General features: G+C 40.8%; 1 protein-coding gene across 1 annotated transcript; it reads right to left on the bottom strand.

Annotated features, from left to right (window-relative positions):
• Window positions 1-1,443: 1,443 nt before the first annotated feature.
• Window positions 1,444-11,332, bottom strand: rpp30 (ribonuclease P/MRP 30 subunit). Its single transcript, XM_038303198.1, has 10 exons — window positions 11,192-11,332; window positions 10,189-10,247; window positions 9,804-9,926; window positions 9,655-9,726; window positions 6,477-6,566; window positions 6,289-6,405; window positions 6,060-6,211; window positions 4,637-4,716; window positions 4,455-4,532; window positions 1,444-1,595 (listed from the first exon to the last, which is right to left on the bottom strand). Exons 1-7 carry the CDS (start codon window positions 11,295-11,297, stop codon window positions 6,173-6,175), a joined length of 606 nt encoding a protein of 201 aa, XP_038159126.1. The 5' UTR covers window positions 11,298-11,332; the 3' UTR covers window positions 1,444-1,595; window positions 4,455-4,532; window positions 4,637-4,716; window positions 6,060-6,172.
• Between the last annotated feature and the right edge of the window lie 7,170 nt (window positions 11,333-18,502).

Genomic DNA, 18,502 nt, shown 5'->3' with positions numbered 1-18,502 from the left:
CTGCATTTTGAGTTTACAAAACTAAAATCAAACTGAATGAAACATTTTAAAAGAGAATGTATTTATTTTTCTTTTTTTATAATGTATTAATGTGAGGCAGGGGCCATTCTAGGATCAGAGGTTTAGAACATTTAAAAAACCACCTGATTGCCGTGATTCCATCAACATTTTAGTTTAGGAGCTACATCGTGCTGGTTTTTCAGTTTTTTTGTTTTGTTTGTTTGTTTATTATTAATTTTTCACCACAATTCAAAATTAATGGCATGATTTTCATTGAATTTTTTACTGTTTCACTGGCAGCTGTTTTTTTCCCATCTTTAAAGGTGTGATAGAATGATCATATAGGGTATCTGATGCTGGTCCTGAAGGTCTCTGAATAGGGTGTGTAACATTGGTTGGGATGAAAATGTCCTATTTGCTGTTTTATGAGCCCTAATGCAGCCTGGTTAAAAGGCCTAAAATGAAACGAGAGGTTTTCTTCCTTTTATGGTATGATCATGAATATTAAGATGAGCTGTGCGCTGATTGGTTGGTTTACAACGAGCGAAGCTGCTGAGCATAGACACATCACAGCAACAAGCACTCACTCACTGAAACATCAAATTGTTGATATGGTAGGGTGACCAGATGTCCTCTTTTCCCAGACATGTCCTACTTTTCGTACCTAAAAAAATGTTTGATAAAGCTTATAGTTAGGGTGGCTCAGGTTATCCTGAGCTATCTCTATAGTTATGCTGCTATAGGCTTTGACTGCTGGAGGACATAGGGACCCCTTTTCATCATTCTATCTCTATTTTCCAACTTTGCAGAACCTCTGACGTTCTGCATATCAGCTGTGCTGCTGCCATCAACACCTGAGTGTTGATGGCAGCACTCCTTCTGCCTAACAGAGTTAGGCAGAAGGAGTTTAGAGAACTCCTATAACAGAGTTAGGCAGAAGGAGTCAAGGCTACAATGGAAGTCGGTATCTACTGTCTCTACCTGTTAATTCAGGAGGAGAGAATCCTGCAAAGTCCATGACTGGATGCAATCAGCTAGTTTTCCTTAGATAAAAAAACAAAGGTAACAAATCTGACGTGTTGTTAATATGCCTGATCATCATTTTACCAAGTTTAGAAAAATTGTCTCAAAGTCTTTGTTCAGCCCTCCTAAAGTGTAACTTGATTGCCAAGGTGGCGTGATATGGTGATGTCAGGAAATGGACGGCATCGTAGTGAAGGCAAATGTATTTCTTCATAAAAAAATGCAATAATTGCTCAAATACACATCTTCAGTTGACTTACAAAGACTAAAGAGCAGGACACAGAACATTTAGGTCCAATATGAATATAAAGGTCAAACCATCTTCTTACAGCAAGATTACATATCTGACCATAAGTACTTCAGTTTCTATTCAAAAACAAAAATACATTTTCTTGAAATGAATCAACTGAAAATGTTTTCTTTTAAACTTTATCTATCAAAGAAATATAAACTTGTTTTAATGAGTAGAATCTGCTTCAAAAAAAGACGAGACAAATAATACAGAAGAATACAGAGGTGGGCCCGCCTCCTCGATCAGGTCTGTTTAGGTCGTTTGGCTGCAGGAGCGTCACCTGCCAAAAAATAAAAAATAAAAACAGGGAACACAATAAATACAGCTCAGCAACAGCGCCACACATTGGCAGACATGTTTAGCTCTGGGCTCTGCTATAGGCTTAGACTGCTGGAGGACATAGGGATCCCTTTTTCTTCATTCTCACTCTATTCTCCTACCCTGCAGAATCTGTTAGTTCAATCTCTAACGTTCTGCTCGCTCTGCTTTTTCTCATCTGTTCACCAGTTTTTGTTTTTTCCTGTTAGAGATTTCTGGCAGGTGGCTGAGATGAAAGGATGCGATGATCTGGCTTATTTTAGATTAAAAACTAAAGATAATCAAAGGATTTAGGAAAGGATTCTCTTTTCTTGATTCACTGGTTTAGGATTAAATGTTGGGATTCTGTTTGATTCAACAGGTCATTCAGAACCTAATCAGTTCAATACATTCATTCAGCAACACCGCAGAAAAATTGATTTTCTATTTAATAAACAAAAAATAAATAAAAAAATAGTTTTTACTAAATATTTCACATTATTCAAACTTTTTTAATCCACAAAAAAATGTGAAGAGAATCAATATTATTTATCCACTGAGTAATAGTGAGTGGGGGGCGGCGTGGGGGGGGGGGGTTGTGCGTTCATACTGTTTTCGATTGTGTTTCTACATTGAAAATAAATTTCCCCTTTAAGTGGCGCCTGGGTCACATGACTCATTCGGCAAAAGATCCAATCTTCTTCATTTAAAGGCCAGTTGTAGGGAAGACCAAATTGCAAAGAGCATCAGTAAATTTCTGTTTCTGAAATCTGGGAAGGAAAATAAAAAAAAAACTTTATCTTTAAATATATCTATTTTTTTTTATCTATTTCTGCAAACAGAAATCAATTAGACATTTTCTTCAATGTACAAAAAGCCTAAAGGGATTTTTTTCCTGCACAGGATGGATCCCAGTTTCAAGCAGGTGCAGAACTCCTGCTGTCGTGAAAACGTTCAGCCCAGAACGTGTAAAAAAATAAATCAGCTGCAAGAATACAAAAATAGCAGAACCTTTAGAACTACATCTACTTTTTACCCCCTAAAAGACAGGTCGGGAACCAGTGGCTATAGAGTGGTATGTGGCTCTTTAGCGCCCCCACGGAGCTTTTTTTTTTAATGCATGAAATTGGAAAAAGATGGATTTTTGTTTTTTTGGTATAGAGAAGGTCAAACAAACATTCATTACGTTTCCAATGCTTTAAAAATGAGTATAATAAATAAATGTAAGCAATAAATGTAAACATTTTCGCCATGCAAGATTAGCTTCATAGCGCTGTATCGCGTTGCAGCGGCGCGGTGCCAGGCAGGTGGCTCCTGTAAACAAAGCGGCGGGTGTGTCTCAGGCCATGAAACCCAAAGGGAAAAAAGGAAAATGGCTGATGAGAAAAGAGGATTCAGAGAAGAATGGAGAAAATTATTAAAAGGCATTTCCAGGGAAGGCTAAATCTGCAGCCCACCATCAAGCTGGGATGGAGAGAATTAGTTTGATTGCAGAACCTCTGGATAAATTAAAGGAGAGCAAAGACAGATTTAAGAAGTAGATTGCATCTCCAAACTTTACTACCTGCTGCTGGTTTGGTTGCAAACATAGAAAACTGTTCATAGATCCAACAGGTAGCGCTCTGATGCAGGGATGGAAATTATTAAATTTTTTCCCCCAAATCCTCATAATAAAAATAACAGCAAAAATCTTATTTCTTTATTAAGTTTCTATAATTTCATCAATGCAACCAAATCTAATACATTTATATTGTAATGGAATTCAAACTGAAAGCACCAAATAGGGTCCATCAGAGTCACATGATGTGACTTTTGCCCCAGGATAAACATTTAAGCGGGAATTCTTATGATATATTTAAGCCCATGTAGTCCTTTTTTATAGTGGGCTAATACACTTGGAGCCCGTGTTACCATACAAGGCTAATAGCAGACTTTTAGGTTACGTTCACACAGCAGCCTGCAGTGACCCAAATCCGATTTTTTGGCCCATATGCGACCTGGATCGGATCTTTTCATGGCAGTCTGAACGACTCAGATACGGTTTTTTCCCAATCCAGGCCACTTGGCTATGAGGTCCTGAATCCGATACAAATCTGATCTTTTCAGATGAATCCGACCTGGACGCCATTAATACCCAACAAAGCTCACTATTCTGTATCTTGCTATGAAGAAGCAGCAAGAAAAACAACACCCATGGCGGACGATGATGCGGGGAGCAGCATTTATGTTTAACCATCTTAAAAAGATTGTTTTTATAGTTGGGAAAGATCGATGTGCTAGATAGATGCGCTCCAGCGCTACCATCCATGTTTACTTCCATAAACACAGAGCATGCTGGCCTGTGATGTCATTGCTTCCTCTACTGCGCATGCTGAGCACTTGCGTTGTATGACTGCAGTTCACGCAGGAGATCACATACAAGTTGCATATATTTGGAAATGTAAATGCCAACGCAAAAAAAAAATCGGACTTCACAAAAGAAAATCGGAATTGAGCATTAATGCCTGCAGTACGGAAGAGGATTAGGGCCACTGAAAAAAAAAAAAAAAGTAAACTGATTTTTAAATTTTATTTCAGTTTAACATGGGAAAAAAGTTAGAATTCTGACTTTTTTCCCATGCTATACTGAAATAAAATAAAAAAAATCAGTTAACTTTTTTTTTTTCCAGTGGCCCTAATCCTCTTCCGTACTGCAGTGTGAACGTAGCCTTAGATTTCTGCGGCTCCAGACAGATTGCGTTTTTTTTGGGTCTAATATGGCTCTTTGAAAAGTTTGGGTTGCCGACCGCTGAGCTAAAGGAACATCTGAGGTTCTACAGATCAGACATGACTGATAACCTACAGCCTGCAGCATCCTGCTCCTCCTCCTGCTGCTGCTTCTTCATGGTGTAAATGATGCCACTGGCCGTCTTCCTGGTTTCTGGACACAAAGAGACAAGATGAAACAAAAAAAGGTGATTTAAAGAAAGAATCCAAATAAACGATAAACGGAGCTAACAGTCTGGAAACGTCATCATGATTTACCTGCGTGGAGTAAAACGGCTCTGCATGTGGAAGAGACGGCCTCCTTAGAATCAGCCAATGACAGGCCGAACAGCGACCCTCTGAGAGACTGGTCAGGAAAACAAACCGAGTGAAGAGGCTGAGCGATGGCCGACGTGAGAGGCTTTCTTCATGTTGGTATCAGCTCATATATATTGATACGATGGCAGATAGGGGGCGCCGTTTGCAAAGTTAAACAGTCAAAAATTAGGAGCAATATTTATGGTTATTTAGCATGTTTTAAGAGAAAATTACTTTTTTTTTATTCATTTATAAAAATCTTACTTTGTAAAATAAAAATTTAGTTTACAAATTAAATATTTAGTTTGTTAAATAAATATTTAGCTCAAAACTAAATATTTAAAAAACTAACCGTTTAGCTAGCATTAAGCTAGCAAAATATTTATCAAAATTGGTGCTAGCTAAATATTTATCAAGATTGGTGCTAGCTAAATATTTAGCAAGATTGGTGCTAGCTAAATATTTAGCAAGATTGGTGCTAGCTAAATATTTAGCAAGATTGGTGCTAGCTAAATATTTAGCAAGATTGGTGCTAGCTAAATATTTAGCAAAAATATGCAAATTTACTTGCCGAAAAGTGGAAGTGAACTACCAAAGTAAAAGCCTGGGAATCTTTATACGACTCCTACAGCTCAAGACGAAAGACTGATTTATCTTTAGTCACTTTGTCGTTGACTAATTTCCAAAAACACCCTCTAAGCACTAACCCTGAACTATTGAGTGTCTCTCCCAGTGAAGTCTCACTCGCAGCAGTAGAAGGCGCCTTGATTGAAGCTGTAAGGAAAGCAGTCATTGCTATGGCAACACAGTGATGCCCCATATGCGTGTGACGCAGGTTAACATTAAACATTTGCCCATTTCTTGAAACAAATGTATACGGTCAAACAAAACTAGTTCTAAGATTCCATTTTGGACTTCATTCCGTTTTTTTCGTATACTAATGTGATTTTCTGTCAGTCTCACAAAGATGTAGGAGTTTTCTACAGATGCCCAGGCTTTTACTTTGGTAGTTCAATTCCGCTTTTCGGTAGGTGAATTTGCATATTCGCTAAACATTTAGGTAGCATCAAGCTACCTAAATGTTAAGCTAGCTTGGTCCTAGCTAAATATTTATTTTGGAGCTTAATATTTATTTAATAAACTAAATATTTAGTTTGAAGCAGTGCACTAGCAGATGTGAATCCTGGGGTGTTCAGATCCAAAATATTATCACTTAATACATGAATAACCAATTAAATAAATACACATACTTTTTATTTTTAACCTGAGATATTAATTCTAAAAATGCTAAATAAAATAATTAAATAGTGAAGTAATTAAGTAAATATGTAAGTTTAGATGGGAGGGGCCTATCAGAGGTCGGTGTTCAGTGATTGGAGGATACAGGTTGGTGAGGTCATAAGGTCCTCTGATTTCAAAAGCCTTTAGAAAAGATAGAAATACAAAGTTAGAGAGCTACAGTAGCCCAAAGTTTGAAGTCTGACCAGAAAAAAGGATTCATCTGACCTTCTCAGCTGCGCTGGAGATGATGACGTTCTGAAAAAGGAACAACGTTCAATGTTTCACGTCAGTAAAGAGACAGGAAGCAGCTGGCAGCAAACGCGGACACCAACCTTTCCTTTGCAGCTCTCCATCAGGCTGACGGCGTTGGCTATGGTGTAGCGCCTCATGGTGGAGTCTCTGATGGCCGCGGCGTAGGACACCTCAAACACCACGCCTCTGTCAATGGCCTGCACACAAAGACACGTACATGAAGGAGAGAGTCAGAAAGAGGGGAGTAGATGGCGGATAGGACACTCACCCCGTTGACTGGCGCTCGTTTGAAGATGAAGGGAAGTTTCTCCGTCACAGAGATGCAGACGATGTCGACGTCACACAGCAAGCAGGCCGCCTGAGCAGAAAGATGACCAGATATCAGGCACAATACGGAGTCAATTATGTTCCATTATTGTTTCAAGCCAAGAACAGATTTTATAAATAGAAATTTGGGGAAAAAATGCAATCCTCAGAGTAACTTTGCTCTTTTCTCAAATTTTTATTCTTTAAATCTTTTTTTTTTTTATTATTATTATTATTATTTCTGATTTTTAGATTAAGTTTTATAAATTACATCCCACGTATGGAATAAACTTTGCTCCAATATTATTGCAATACAGAACACATTTTGTTAAAGGCACACTATGCAACATTTTTCAGTTAATTAATGTGTTCCATAACGTTTTGGATGATTAAATGAGTCATTTCAGGTTGAACAAAGGTATTCTCGGCCGCCCTGGTGGTCTGTGGGGGAAATACCGCACTTGCAATTGCAGGAGCACCGACCCGCACCCACAGGCTCAGAAGTCTCGTGAGAGTCAGTCTTGCTTTACGGCCGAGAACTGCTACACCGCCCCCAGTTAAGCATTCTCGTTGCTAGCACAGTGGCGATCTTTGTGCAGTTATGCTGCTTTCACATCGGACGCAGCAAAATCGCGTCTGCTGCTTCATTTTTACTGCTTGTACCAGTTAGTTCTGACACGCGGCTGAAGCAGCTTTGCTGCTCTGGCTGCGCGGTGCAAAAGTGTGTCTGACGCGCGTTGGGCGGAGCTTCACTATCTGCCTTGCAGCTATATTTGCTGTGATCAGTGAGAATAAAGTAGTTTTAATATGTGTTTAAGTGAGAAAATACACCTGAAAACGTAATCAGTGCAGTCAGTTCATCCAGATTATTATCCTGCCTTCAATAATTTTTCTGTCGGAGCCGCTCAGACCCCCACATACCAGCGGTGCGCCGACAGTAGGGATCCATTCATCAGCAGCCTCTGGCCAGGTCACGTCCTCGCGGTTCACCGCGGCAGCTGGTAGGTGTTTTTGATCTAAATAATCCAAACTGCATATTCTGCCGGCAGATTTCTGCATTTTAAGTTAATTTAGGCATCAATAAACTGTTTAAGAGGAGTGATCATAGCCTCTGATCATCAGCGCTGTGTCTCTCTCCCTGCGTCAGATGATTAAACGCGCCCGACGCGCTGCTTCAGCTGCTCAAAACGCGCCGCGGGACCTTTTGCTGCGCCTTGACGCGCGTCAACCATTGACTTTGCATGTAAACTCGCTGCTTCTGTCGCGCCAGCTGCGGTGTGAACGCAGCATTAGTCATTCGTTGCGTTCGCCTGTCTGCTAAGCTCAAAACAACCGCGCCTGGCTTGACGGAGAAACCAGGAGAACAGCTGAGCATATTTACGACAGTGCACTTTTACTTTCGCCCTCTGGGGGGAGCCTCGCTGGAAAATCAACACCGGTTGCATAGTGTACCTTTAAAGATAATATAAAAAAAAAATGCAATGAAATTTTTAAAAGTTGAAAACTGTCTTAATGAAAATAAGTTATATAATTATAATAAATTATATTTTCAAAATTTGAAAAACAATCTAAAAAAATTTATTTTTAGATAGAAATGTAATAGAAAATAAATTTGAAAACAATAATCTACGAAAATGTAAAAAAAAATAGAAAAATTGAATTAAAAAGTTACATCTGAGGAAACAGTAAAGCTCCTCTTAAATTTTTTTTTCATTAAAAACATTTTTAAAATGTTCATTTTTTTTTTTATTTCAATTAACAAAACATCCTTTTAGATAGCAAACAAAAATAAAAAAGACTTCACCCCAAATTTGCCGTGCACGTCAGATGCTTAAACGCTCCCGACACATTGCTTCAGCTGCTCCGACGTGCTGCGCCTGTTGCTCAAAACGCGCTGCAGCATGTTTTGGTGCACCTTGATGCGCGTCAACCATTGACTTTGCATGGAAACTAGCATAAGTCATTATATTTTGATGACCAAATATGATCACAACTCATTTAAAGCTACAGTGTGTAATAATTACAGGTATATACAGTCAGAAATGTAATATATTATACATAACTATGTTATTTATCATCATCTACGAGCTCAGCCTCTTAACCTTAATATTTGAGTTGCCTTAGAATTCGTTATTTATAATTACATAGGAGCGGGTCTCGCAGCCATGGAGGCAGACATCTATGCGCTACGCCAGCGCAGAGCCAACAAACTAGCGATTGCGAGATCGCCCATTACGCTCGAAAGTAACTACGGCAAGTTGAGAGAGATGAACTGAGACGGTACTGAACAACAGATGGCAGTATTAAAATTATCTATGTAAACAAACCTCATCACTTGAGAAGGTAGGTGATGCGGACGTCGTGGAAGACATTTTGTCCCGTAACGCTCGCCGTACTGTTGGGGGGGAGAAGCGGTGGGGGGGAGATGTTCATGTTGCTGCGGTCTGCAGTCTGGACGTTAGATGTCGCTAAAAATTACACACTGTAGCTTTAATGGGAATCCTCATGTTTGTTAGCTGCTAGATCAATCAAAGAAGGTAAAGAATCTGTTATCTAAACATTATTGGTTCCTGATTAAACAAATCATTAGAAAAACAAAAATTATTTTGCCAAATAATGTTTTTTTTCCTTCATGGATTTCATTGTGAATAAGTTCAAATCGCTCTAAATTAGTGAAAAGCTAATTTAATCATACCCCAAAGAGAAACTTTGGTTTTGGAAAATTAAATCCAGCTAAACTGTGACATCATTGCATGTCTCATTGATTTTGGTCGTTTTCCCTTCTTCTGCATACATAGTAGTTTAGTTTAGTTGAGTTTCACTAGTTTTAGTCAACAGTTTTTAAATGAAACGTGAAAACTGAAAGATTTTTGTTAATAAACTGATATTTTGAATGGAAGTTGTGGTGAATTTATTCCATATTTGTGATTCACTTTCCTTTATTGTTCTAACACTTAGCCAGTAGGGGGCGTGTGTCCATAAACAATATATGACCATCTGGATATTATTGGAATAAATAAACTATTTACCGCCTCTACTGGTGTTTGGCAATAAATCTATTAAAGTTGCATAACAGCATCAAGTTGTGGAACATTTTATCCATAACACAGAAGTCCTGAAAACGTCGTGCAGGAACTCACATGGAAGAGTTTCTCTGTGGTGGGCTGGACGGCCAGGAGGTCAAAGGGCCGATACTCTGAGGCGTTGGGCCTCTAGGAGACACAGAAAGATCCGATTAAAACCCCTCTGATCCGATACTCTGATCAAAAATCTCCAATGAGATACTCACAAAGTGATTAGCCTCTGACATCACCACCGTCAGCCTGTTCAGCACTCTGATTGGACGAGAGCGACCCTGCACCACGGGGAGCTGACCTATCAGCTCACTGATTGGTACCGGGGAGGGGACTTCCTGCAGATGGGAAACAAACAGAGGCTTAAATCACGTACGCACCAATGTCAATCAATGAGAACTGTTCCAGACAGTTCCGAAGAATTTAATACTAATATGGCGCACGCTTTCCCCAAACTCCAGGGAAGTCGCAGCGTAGGGAGCCGAGCAGGACGGGAGGAACAGCGGAGGCTGTAGGCTTTGCTTTGTGTAAGCGGTCTGGAGCACAGCGGGACGGTGACCTGTGGGGGTAACAGCCCCCCCGCCCCCATCAGTAACTCACCTGTTTCTTCTTGGCTTTGGGTTCAAACACATAGTTGATGGCGACGGTGGAGAATCCAACTGAATGAGGAGCAAACATGGCGTCATTAAAGCAGATAAAATGATCCAACTGACAGTTATATTGAGTTACTTCATTTCATAAAAATAAAAAACCAACCGGGCATAACTGGGAAGGTTGTTAGTTTAAATCCACCTTCCTACTCTGGTCTGAATTATTGGCCTATTTAACATTTTATCAGGTCTTTTTTAGTTTTCTTTTCATTATAATAGTTTACAAAGTTTGTTGATGAATGAATTCAACATTGTCAGCCCTTCATCATCACACAGTTCTGCAGCGTTACAGACGTCCTATTAGAAACATCATGGAGGAGGATGATTGGTTAGAGGCTGCACCATCCAAACATTTCAGCCTGGGACCCAGAAATAATCATCCAAGTGAGTGGAGACCACCTAAAAATATACACTAGTACTTCATTCTGTTTTTATTTATACATATACAGTGAATCATTTTTCATTTTAAATAAATAAATAACTTGAGAGTGACATTCAATAACTTAATTCATCATTTTAAATTTATTTTTGGTAATTTAATGGGACATTTTATTTTAAGCTGAATTGAATTGAATTAAATTTGATACTTTTTAATGAAAATTTGTCAGTTTATTTGGTAAATTTGTTTCCTTCTAAATTTGCATCTTTATAATCTCGTAAATATGCTGCTTTAAACTTGAAATCTTAGTTTCCCATTATTATCTTTGTCTTTGAACGGCCCTAATAGGCCGTCGTAAATTTGACTAAAGCTTTTATGACTTCAAAATAAAAACAAATATAAATATAAGATGAGTTTAAACGTAATAATTATCTGCTCTCCTAAACACAGCGCTTCTAAGGATCTCATGTCTGCAGATTCACTTCAGCTCCATCTGTGTCTGGAGTCACTTTATTGGATCAAATTAAAGCTTTTAAAGTGACTCTCTGAGCGGATTGATTTCAGACGGACTCACGGTTAGCGGCTGTTTCCACCAGGCTCTGCAGACGTTTCCTGTCAGCACAAAATAACAAGTTTAGGTCCATAAACACAGACATGCTGCTGCTGCTGCTTCTACACATGCAGATGAACAGAACCGGACCGGCCTAATGACGGATACCGCCACCTACTGGTGGGGAGGATGAAACTTCTTCTTATTGTGTTTTATGGCGGTTGGCAAATTAGTTAGTGCGCGTTACCGCCACCAACTGATGAGGAGTTAAACCAGGATAAATAAATAAAAACTCACCCCCCCATAAAAAACAACAAATTAATTAATAAATCAAAAATAAAATTATAAACAATTTAATTAAACCCCACATAATAAATACATCATCAAATTCGTCCTCATGATTTCTAATGTATCATTAGGTTATTGTCACTCTGCCAGTTTCTGATGGTCTGACTGGTTTTCCCATCATACTTTTAACCGTTTAACCTCATTATAATTCGATCATTTATTTTATTTTATTTTAACAGAGTGGCGGAAATGGGCTTCCATATCTGAGCACTATAATTGATCAATTCTACCAGAAAAAGTAGAAAATCCTTAATTTCTTACAGCCAATGAGTCTTTTGCAATTTTAGGAGAGTCCTCCAAAGCTTTTAAACTTGTCATTTGCTGAACTGTTGGCTTGAGTCTTTCTGACTTGGATGAGATATTTTTTGCAGCTTCAGCAGAACTCATTCCGAACTCTAATTTCACTTTTCTGATGTCTTGAGATCTTTTGCTCACTTCACACCCTTGATATGCAGCAGAATGTTCAGTTACAGCATTTAATCTTTGCTTCTTTCCCACATACAGCTGATTTATGAACACTTTTTTGGCATTTCAATCATCTTAGAGGCGGAGGATTGTATATTTTTACACATTTTTTATACGTAAAAGTATACAAATATGTATCTTTTTTTTTAACAAACAGGAGTTTCTGTTTTAAAATAAAATGTTCATTATTGGTTTTCCAGTTTTGTATAATATATTCTGTTTATTTTTGTCATTTGTTTATAAGAGAGCAAACAATGATGTTGATGTTATTGTACATATGACACCTCATAAGTTACTCCCTTGTATTTTTTATTTTTTTATTTCCTATTTTTATTTTGTTTTTCATTGTGTGTGATACATGTACACTTGCACCTTAATCCTTATTTATCTTGATATACTGTATATATATTGTTTATTATTAATGCACCTTTTTCCTCCTTGTTTGCACCTTCTTTAATTATTATGCCAATATGTGACCAGTTCTCAGCTGTGAGATCAATAAAGCTCATCTAATCTAATCTGTAAACGCATATAAATTCTGTAAAAAAATTGATATATTTAATTTATCATTACATGTTTTTGTAGTAAATACATTATTGTTAAAGCTTCTCCCTGTTATACAATTTTCTGTGTTTCTTTTCTGTTACTGTCTACAATCTTATTTGAAATAAGAAATGTATAGATCCTAATAGTAAAAAAGCATTTCTGTAGTTTGAATAAAATGAAATCTCACTGAAATTTTCCCTAAAAATTATTGTAATATTTTCATAAATAAAAAGAGGATACCTTATTTAATGGTTTATAACACTATCAGTCTCTGACCACAACAGAAGCATACGTCATTTGTGATTCTGTGTTTACAAACACAAATATATAGCATTGCATTAAAATTCTATCCACTGCATTCTCGTGCTGGAGAATGAATGATACTCTATCAAACAGCACCATCTTGTGGCCTGAAATTGCTACTAACTCTCTGTGAGATTCACTAAGCTTCCTGTTCCTTCCATGTTTGGTCATGTTAGTGGAAAGCTGTGTGTGTCTAAAACTTATAGCTTTCTCTCTCCAGTTCTTTTTCCTGTAAAGAGATCACCCAGGAATAACTCCTTAAGTAACACTTCATTGTGAATGTGTATTAAATAACCAGGAGACATGACAACAGATTCTGATAGAAATTATAATCTTACTCAGATCAGAGAAGTTGCTTAGAGTTTACAGAAGGGAGCTGCATACCAACTGGGCTCAGTTATTGGGAAGTTGCCCCGATTAACAGGTAGCAAAGCATTTTATACTTCAGTATGCCACATCATCACATCATCATATCATTACATCATCACGTCATCACATCATTACATCATCACATCAACATTCATCACAGGCGTTTGCAGATGAGGAGACATCCATGGCTCCAGCCTTATCAAAATATAATCCTTCGTTCTTAGCTGAAGGACGCCGCTCTCATTTCATTCCTAAATCTTTGCCACGTTTAGAATGAAGCTGATAACTGTATATGGCAGGACAGAGGAACTGTCATAATTAGATAAACCACTGGGAAAACATTTGTTCTGACACATAACTGGCAGCTAATATTAAGGTGTAATAAACTCAAACATCATCTATGATAATTATCCTTACAGGCAGAAATGAAGTTACAGTCAGCCCCAGAGAGAAGTCCAGGTTTCACTTTCCTCTGGTTTAGTGTCGGTTCATCAGATCATCTAAAAGGTGGATGGATGGATGGATGGATGGATGGATGGATGGATGGATGGGTGGATGGATGGATGATGGATGGATGATGGATGGATGGATGGGTGGATGGATGGATGGGTGGATGGATGGATGATGGATGGGTGATGGATGATGGATGGGTGGATTGATGGATGATGGATGGGTGGATGGATGATGGATGGGTGGATGGATGGATGACGGATGGATGGATGGATGGATGGATGGGTGATGGATGGGTGATGGGTGGGTGATGGATGATGGATGGATGGATGGGTGGATGGATGGATGATGGATGGATGGATGGATGGGTGATGGATGGATATATGATGGATGGGTGGATGATGGATTGGTGGATGGATGGATGATGGATGGATGGATGATGTATGGATGGATGATGGATGGATGGGTGATGGATGGATGATGGATGGATGGGTGATGGATGGGTGGATGATGGATTGGTGGATGGATGGATGGATGGATGGATGGATGATGGATTGGTGGATGGATGGATGATGGATGGATGGGTGATGGATGGATGATGGATGGATGGGTGATGGATGGGTGGATGATGGATTGGTGGATGGATGGATGGATGGATGGATGGATGGATGATGGATTGGTGGATGGATGGATGATGGATGGATGGATGGATGGATGATGGATTTATGATGGATGATGGATGGATGGATGATGGATGGATGGGTGATGGATGGATCGATGATGGATGGATGGATGATGGATGTATGGATGATGGATGGATGGATGGATGATGGATGGATGATGGATGTATGGATGATGGATGGATCGATGATGGATGGATGGATGATGGATGTATGGATGATGGATTGGTGGATGGATGGATGATGGATGGATGGATGGATGGCTGATGGATGATGGATTGGTGGATGGATGGATGATGGATGGATGGGTGGATGATTGATTGGTGGATGGATGGATGGATGGATGGATGGATGATGGATGGATGGATGATGGATGGATGGATGGATGGATGATGGATGTATGATGGTTGATGGATGGATGGATGATGGATGAATGAATGATGGATGGATGGATGGATGGATGGATGGATGGATGGATGGATGGATGATGGATGGGTGGATGATGAATTGGTGGATGGATGGATGACGGATGAATGGATGATGGATGGATGGATGGGTGGATGGATGAATGGATGAATGGATGATGGATGGATGGATGATGGATGGATGGTGGATGGGTGGATGGATGATGGATGGATGATGGATGGATGGATGGATGGATGATGGATGGATGGATGGGTGGATGCATGGATGGATGGATGGATGATGGTTGATGGATGGATGGATGGGTGGATGATGGATTGGTGGATGGATGGATGACGGATGAATGGATGATGAATCGATGGATGGATGGATGATGGATGGATGGGTGGATGGATGGATGAATGGATGATGGATGGATGATGGATGGATGGGTGGATGGATGGATGGATGGATGATGGATGGATGGATGGATGGATGGATGGATGATGGATGGATGGATGGATGACGGATGGATGGATGGATGGGTGATGGATGGGTGATGGATGGATGGTGGATGGGTGGATGGATGATGGATGGATGGATGATGGATGATGGATGGATAGATGGATGGATGGATGGATGATGGATGATGGATGGATAGATGGATGGATGGATGGATGATGGATGGATGGATGGATGGATGGATGGATGGATGGATGAATGATGGATGGATGGATAGATGGATGATGGATGGATGGGTGGATAATGGATGATGGATGGATGGATGGGTGGATGATGGATGGTGGATGGATGGATGACGGATGAATGGATGATGAATCGATGGATGGATGGATGATGGATGGATGATGGATGGATGGGTGGATGGATGGATGATGGATGAATGGATGATGGATGGATGGATGATGGATGGATGGATGGTGGATGGGTGGATTGGTGGATGGATGGATGATGGATGGATGGGTGGATGCATGGATGGATGGATGGATGATGGATGGATGGATGATGGATGGATGGATGGATGATGGTTGATGGATGGATGGATGATGGATGAATGAATGATGGATGGATGGATGATGGATGGGTGGATGATGGATTGGTGGATGGATGGATGATGGATGAATGGATGAGGGATGGATGGGTGGATGGATGAATGGATGATGGATGGATGGATGGTGGATGATGGATGGATGATGGATGGATGGATGGATGGGTGGATGATGGATTGGTGGATGGATGGATGACGGATGAATGGATGATGAATCGATGGAAGGATGGATGATGGATGGATGATGGATGGATGGGTGGATGGATGGATGAAAGGATGATGGATGGATGGATGGATGATGGATGGATGATGGATGGATGGATGGGTGGATGGATGGATGATGGATGGATGGATGGATGGATGATGGATGGATGGTGGATGGGTGGATGGGTGGATGGATGATGGATGGATGGATGGATGGGTGGATGCATGGATGGATGGATGGATGATGGTTGATGGATGGATGGATGGGTGGATGATGGATTGGTGGATGGATGGATGACGGATGAATGGATGATGAATCGATGGATGGATGGATGGATGGATGATGGATGGATGATGGATGGATGATGGATGGATGATGGATGGATGGATGATGGATGGATGATGGATGGATGATGGATGGATGGATGATGGGTGGATGGATGGATGAAAGGATGATGGATGGATGGATGATGGATGGATGATGGATGGATGGGTGGATGGATGGATGATGGATGGATGGATGGATGGATGGTGGATGGGTGGATGGATGGATGGATGATGGATGGATGATGGATGGATAGATGGATGGATGGATGGATGGATGGATGGATGATGGATGGATGATAGATGGATGGATGATGGATGGATGGATGGATGGATGGTGGATGGGTGGATGGATGATGGATGGATGGATGATGGATGGATGATGGATGGATAGATGGATGGATGGATGGATGGATGATGGATGGATGGATAGATGGATGGATGAATGATAGATGGATGGATGGATAGATGGATGATGGATGGATGGATGGATAATGGATGATGGATGGATGGATGGGTGGATGATGGATTGGTGGATGGATGGATGACGGATGAATGGATGATGAATCGATGGATGGATGGATGATGGATGGATGATGGATGGATGGGTGGATGGATGGATGATGGATGAATGGATGATGGATGGATGGATGATGGATGGGTGGGTGGATGGATGGATGATAGATGATGGATGGGTGGATGGATGATGGATGGATGATGGATGGGTGGATGGATGGATGGATGGATGCATGGATGGGTGGATGGATGGATGACGGATGGAAGGATGGGTGGATGGATGGATGAATGGGTGAAGGATGATGGATGGGTGGATGGATGATGGATGGATGAATGGATGGGTGAATGGATGGATGATGGATGGGTGGATAAATGGATGGATGATGGATGGATGATGGATGGATGGATGATGGATGGATGGATGATGGATGGGTGGATGGATGGATGATGGATGGGTGGATGGATGGATGGATGGATGATGGATGGATGATGGATGGATGATGGATGGATGATGGATGGGTGGATGGATGGATGCATGGATGATGGATTGGTGGATGGATGGATGGATGCATGGATGATGGATGGGTGGATGGATGGATGACGGATGGATGGATGGGTGGATGGATGGATGGATGATGGATGGATGGATGATGGATGGGTGGATGGGTGGATGGATGGATGGATGCATGGATGATGGATGGGTGGATGGATGGATGACGGATGGAATGATGGGTGGATGGATGGATGAATGGGTGAAGGATGATGGATGGGTGGATGGGTGGATGGATGGATGGATGGATGATGGATGGGTGGATGGATGGATGGATGCATGGATGATGGATGGATGAATGGGTGATGGTCCATCACCCATCCACCCATCCATCATCCATCACTGATGGATGATGGATGGGTGGATGGATGGATGATGGATGGATGGATGGGTGATGGATGGGTGGATGGATGGATGATGGATGGGTGAAGGATGATGGATGGATGATGGATGATGGATGGGTGATGGATGATGGATGGGTGGATGGATGGATGGATGGATGATGGATGGGTGAAGGATGATGGATGGGTGGATGGATGATGGATGGTTGATGGATGGGTGGATGGATGGATGGATGCATGGATGATGGATGGGTGGATGGATGCATGGATGATGGATGGGTGGATGGATGGATGACGGATGGATGGGTGGATGGATGATAGATGATGGATGGATCAATGGGTGGTGGTCCATCACCCATCCATCATCCATCACTGATGTATGATGGATGGGTTGATGGATGGATGATGGATGGGTGGATGGATGGATGCATGGATGATGGATGGGTGGATGGATGGATGACGGATGGATGGATGGATGCATGGATGATGGATGGGTGGATGGATGGATGACGGATGGATGGATGGGTGGATGGATGGATGGCTGATGGATGGATGGGTGGATGGATGAATGGGTGAAGGATGATGGATGGGTGGATGGATGGATGATGGATGGATGGATGAGGGATGGATGGATGGGTGGATGCATGGATGATGGATGGGTGGATGGATGGATGATGGATGGATGGATGGCTGATGGATGGATGGGTGGATGGATGGCTGATGGATGGATGGGTGGATGGATCCATTTATCATATCATAAATAATAATAAT

The sequence above is a fragment of the Cyprinodon tularosa genome, unplaced genomic scaffold (assembly GCF_016077235.1).
Source record: "Cyprinodon tularosa strain WSP-4 unplaced genomic scaffold, ASM1607723v1 ctg508, whole genome shotgun sequence".
NCBI classification, from domain to species: Eukaryota; Metazoa; Chordata; class Actinopteri; order Cyprinodontiformes; family Cyprinodontidae; genus Cyprinodon; species Cyprinodon tularosa.
The sequence above is the reverse complement of the archived record's forward strand: the minus strand, read 5'-3'. Positions and strand labels throughout refer to the sequence as shown.

Bases quoted from the DNA above. Each gene is read 5' to 3' on its own strand.
- rpp30 (XM_038303198.1), bottom strand. From the start codon at position 11,297: ATGTGTAGAAGCAGCAGCAGCAGCATGTCTGTGTTTATGGACCTAAAC. The intron at 9,727-9,803 runs GTGAGTATCTCA...TGTGTCTCCTAG, and splicing joins TGTCAGAGGCTAATCACTTT to AGGCCCAACGCCTCAGAGTA. The intron at 6,212-6,288 runs GTTGGTGTCCGC...TTCCTTTTTCAG, and splicing joins TGGAGAGCTGCAAAGGAAAG to AACGTCATCATCTCCAGCGC.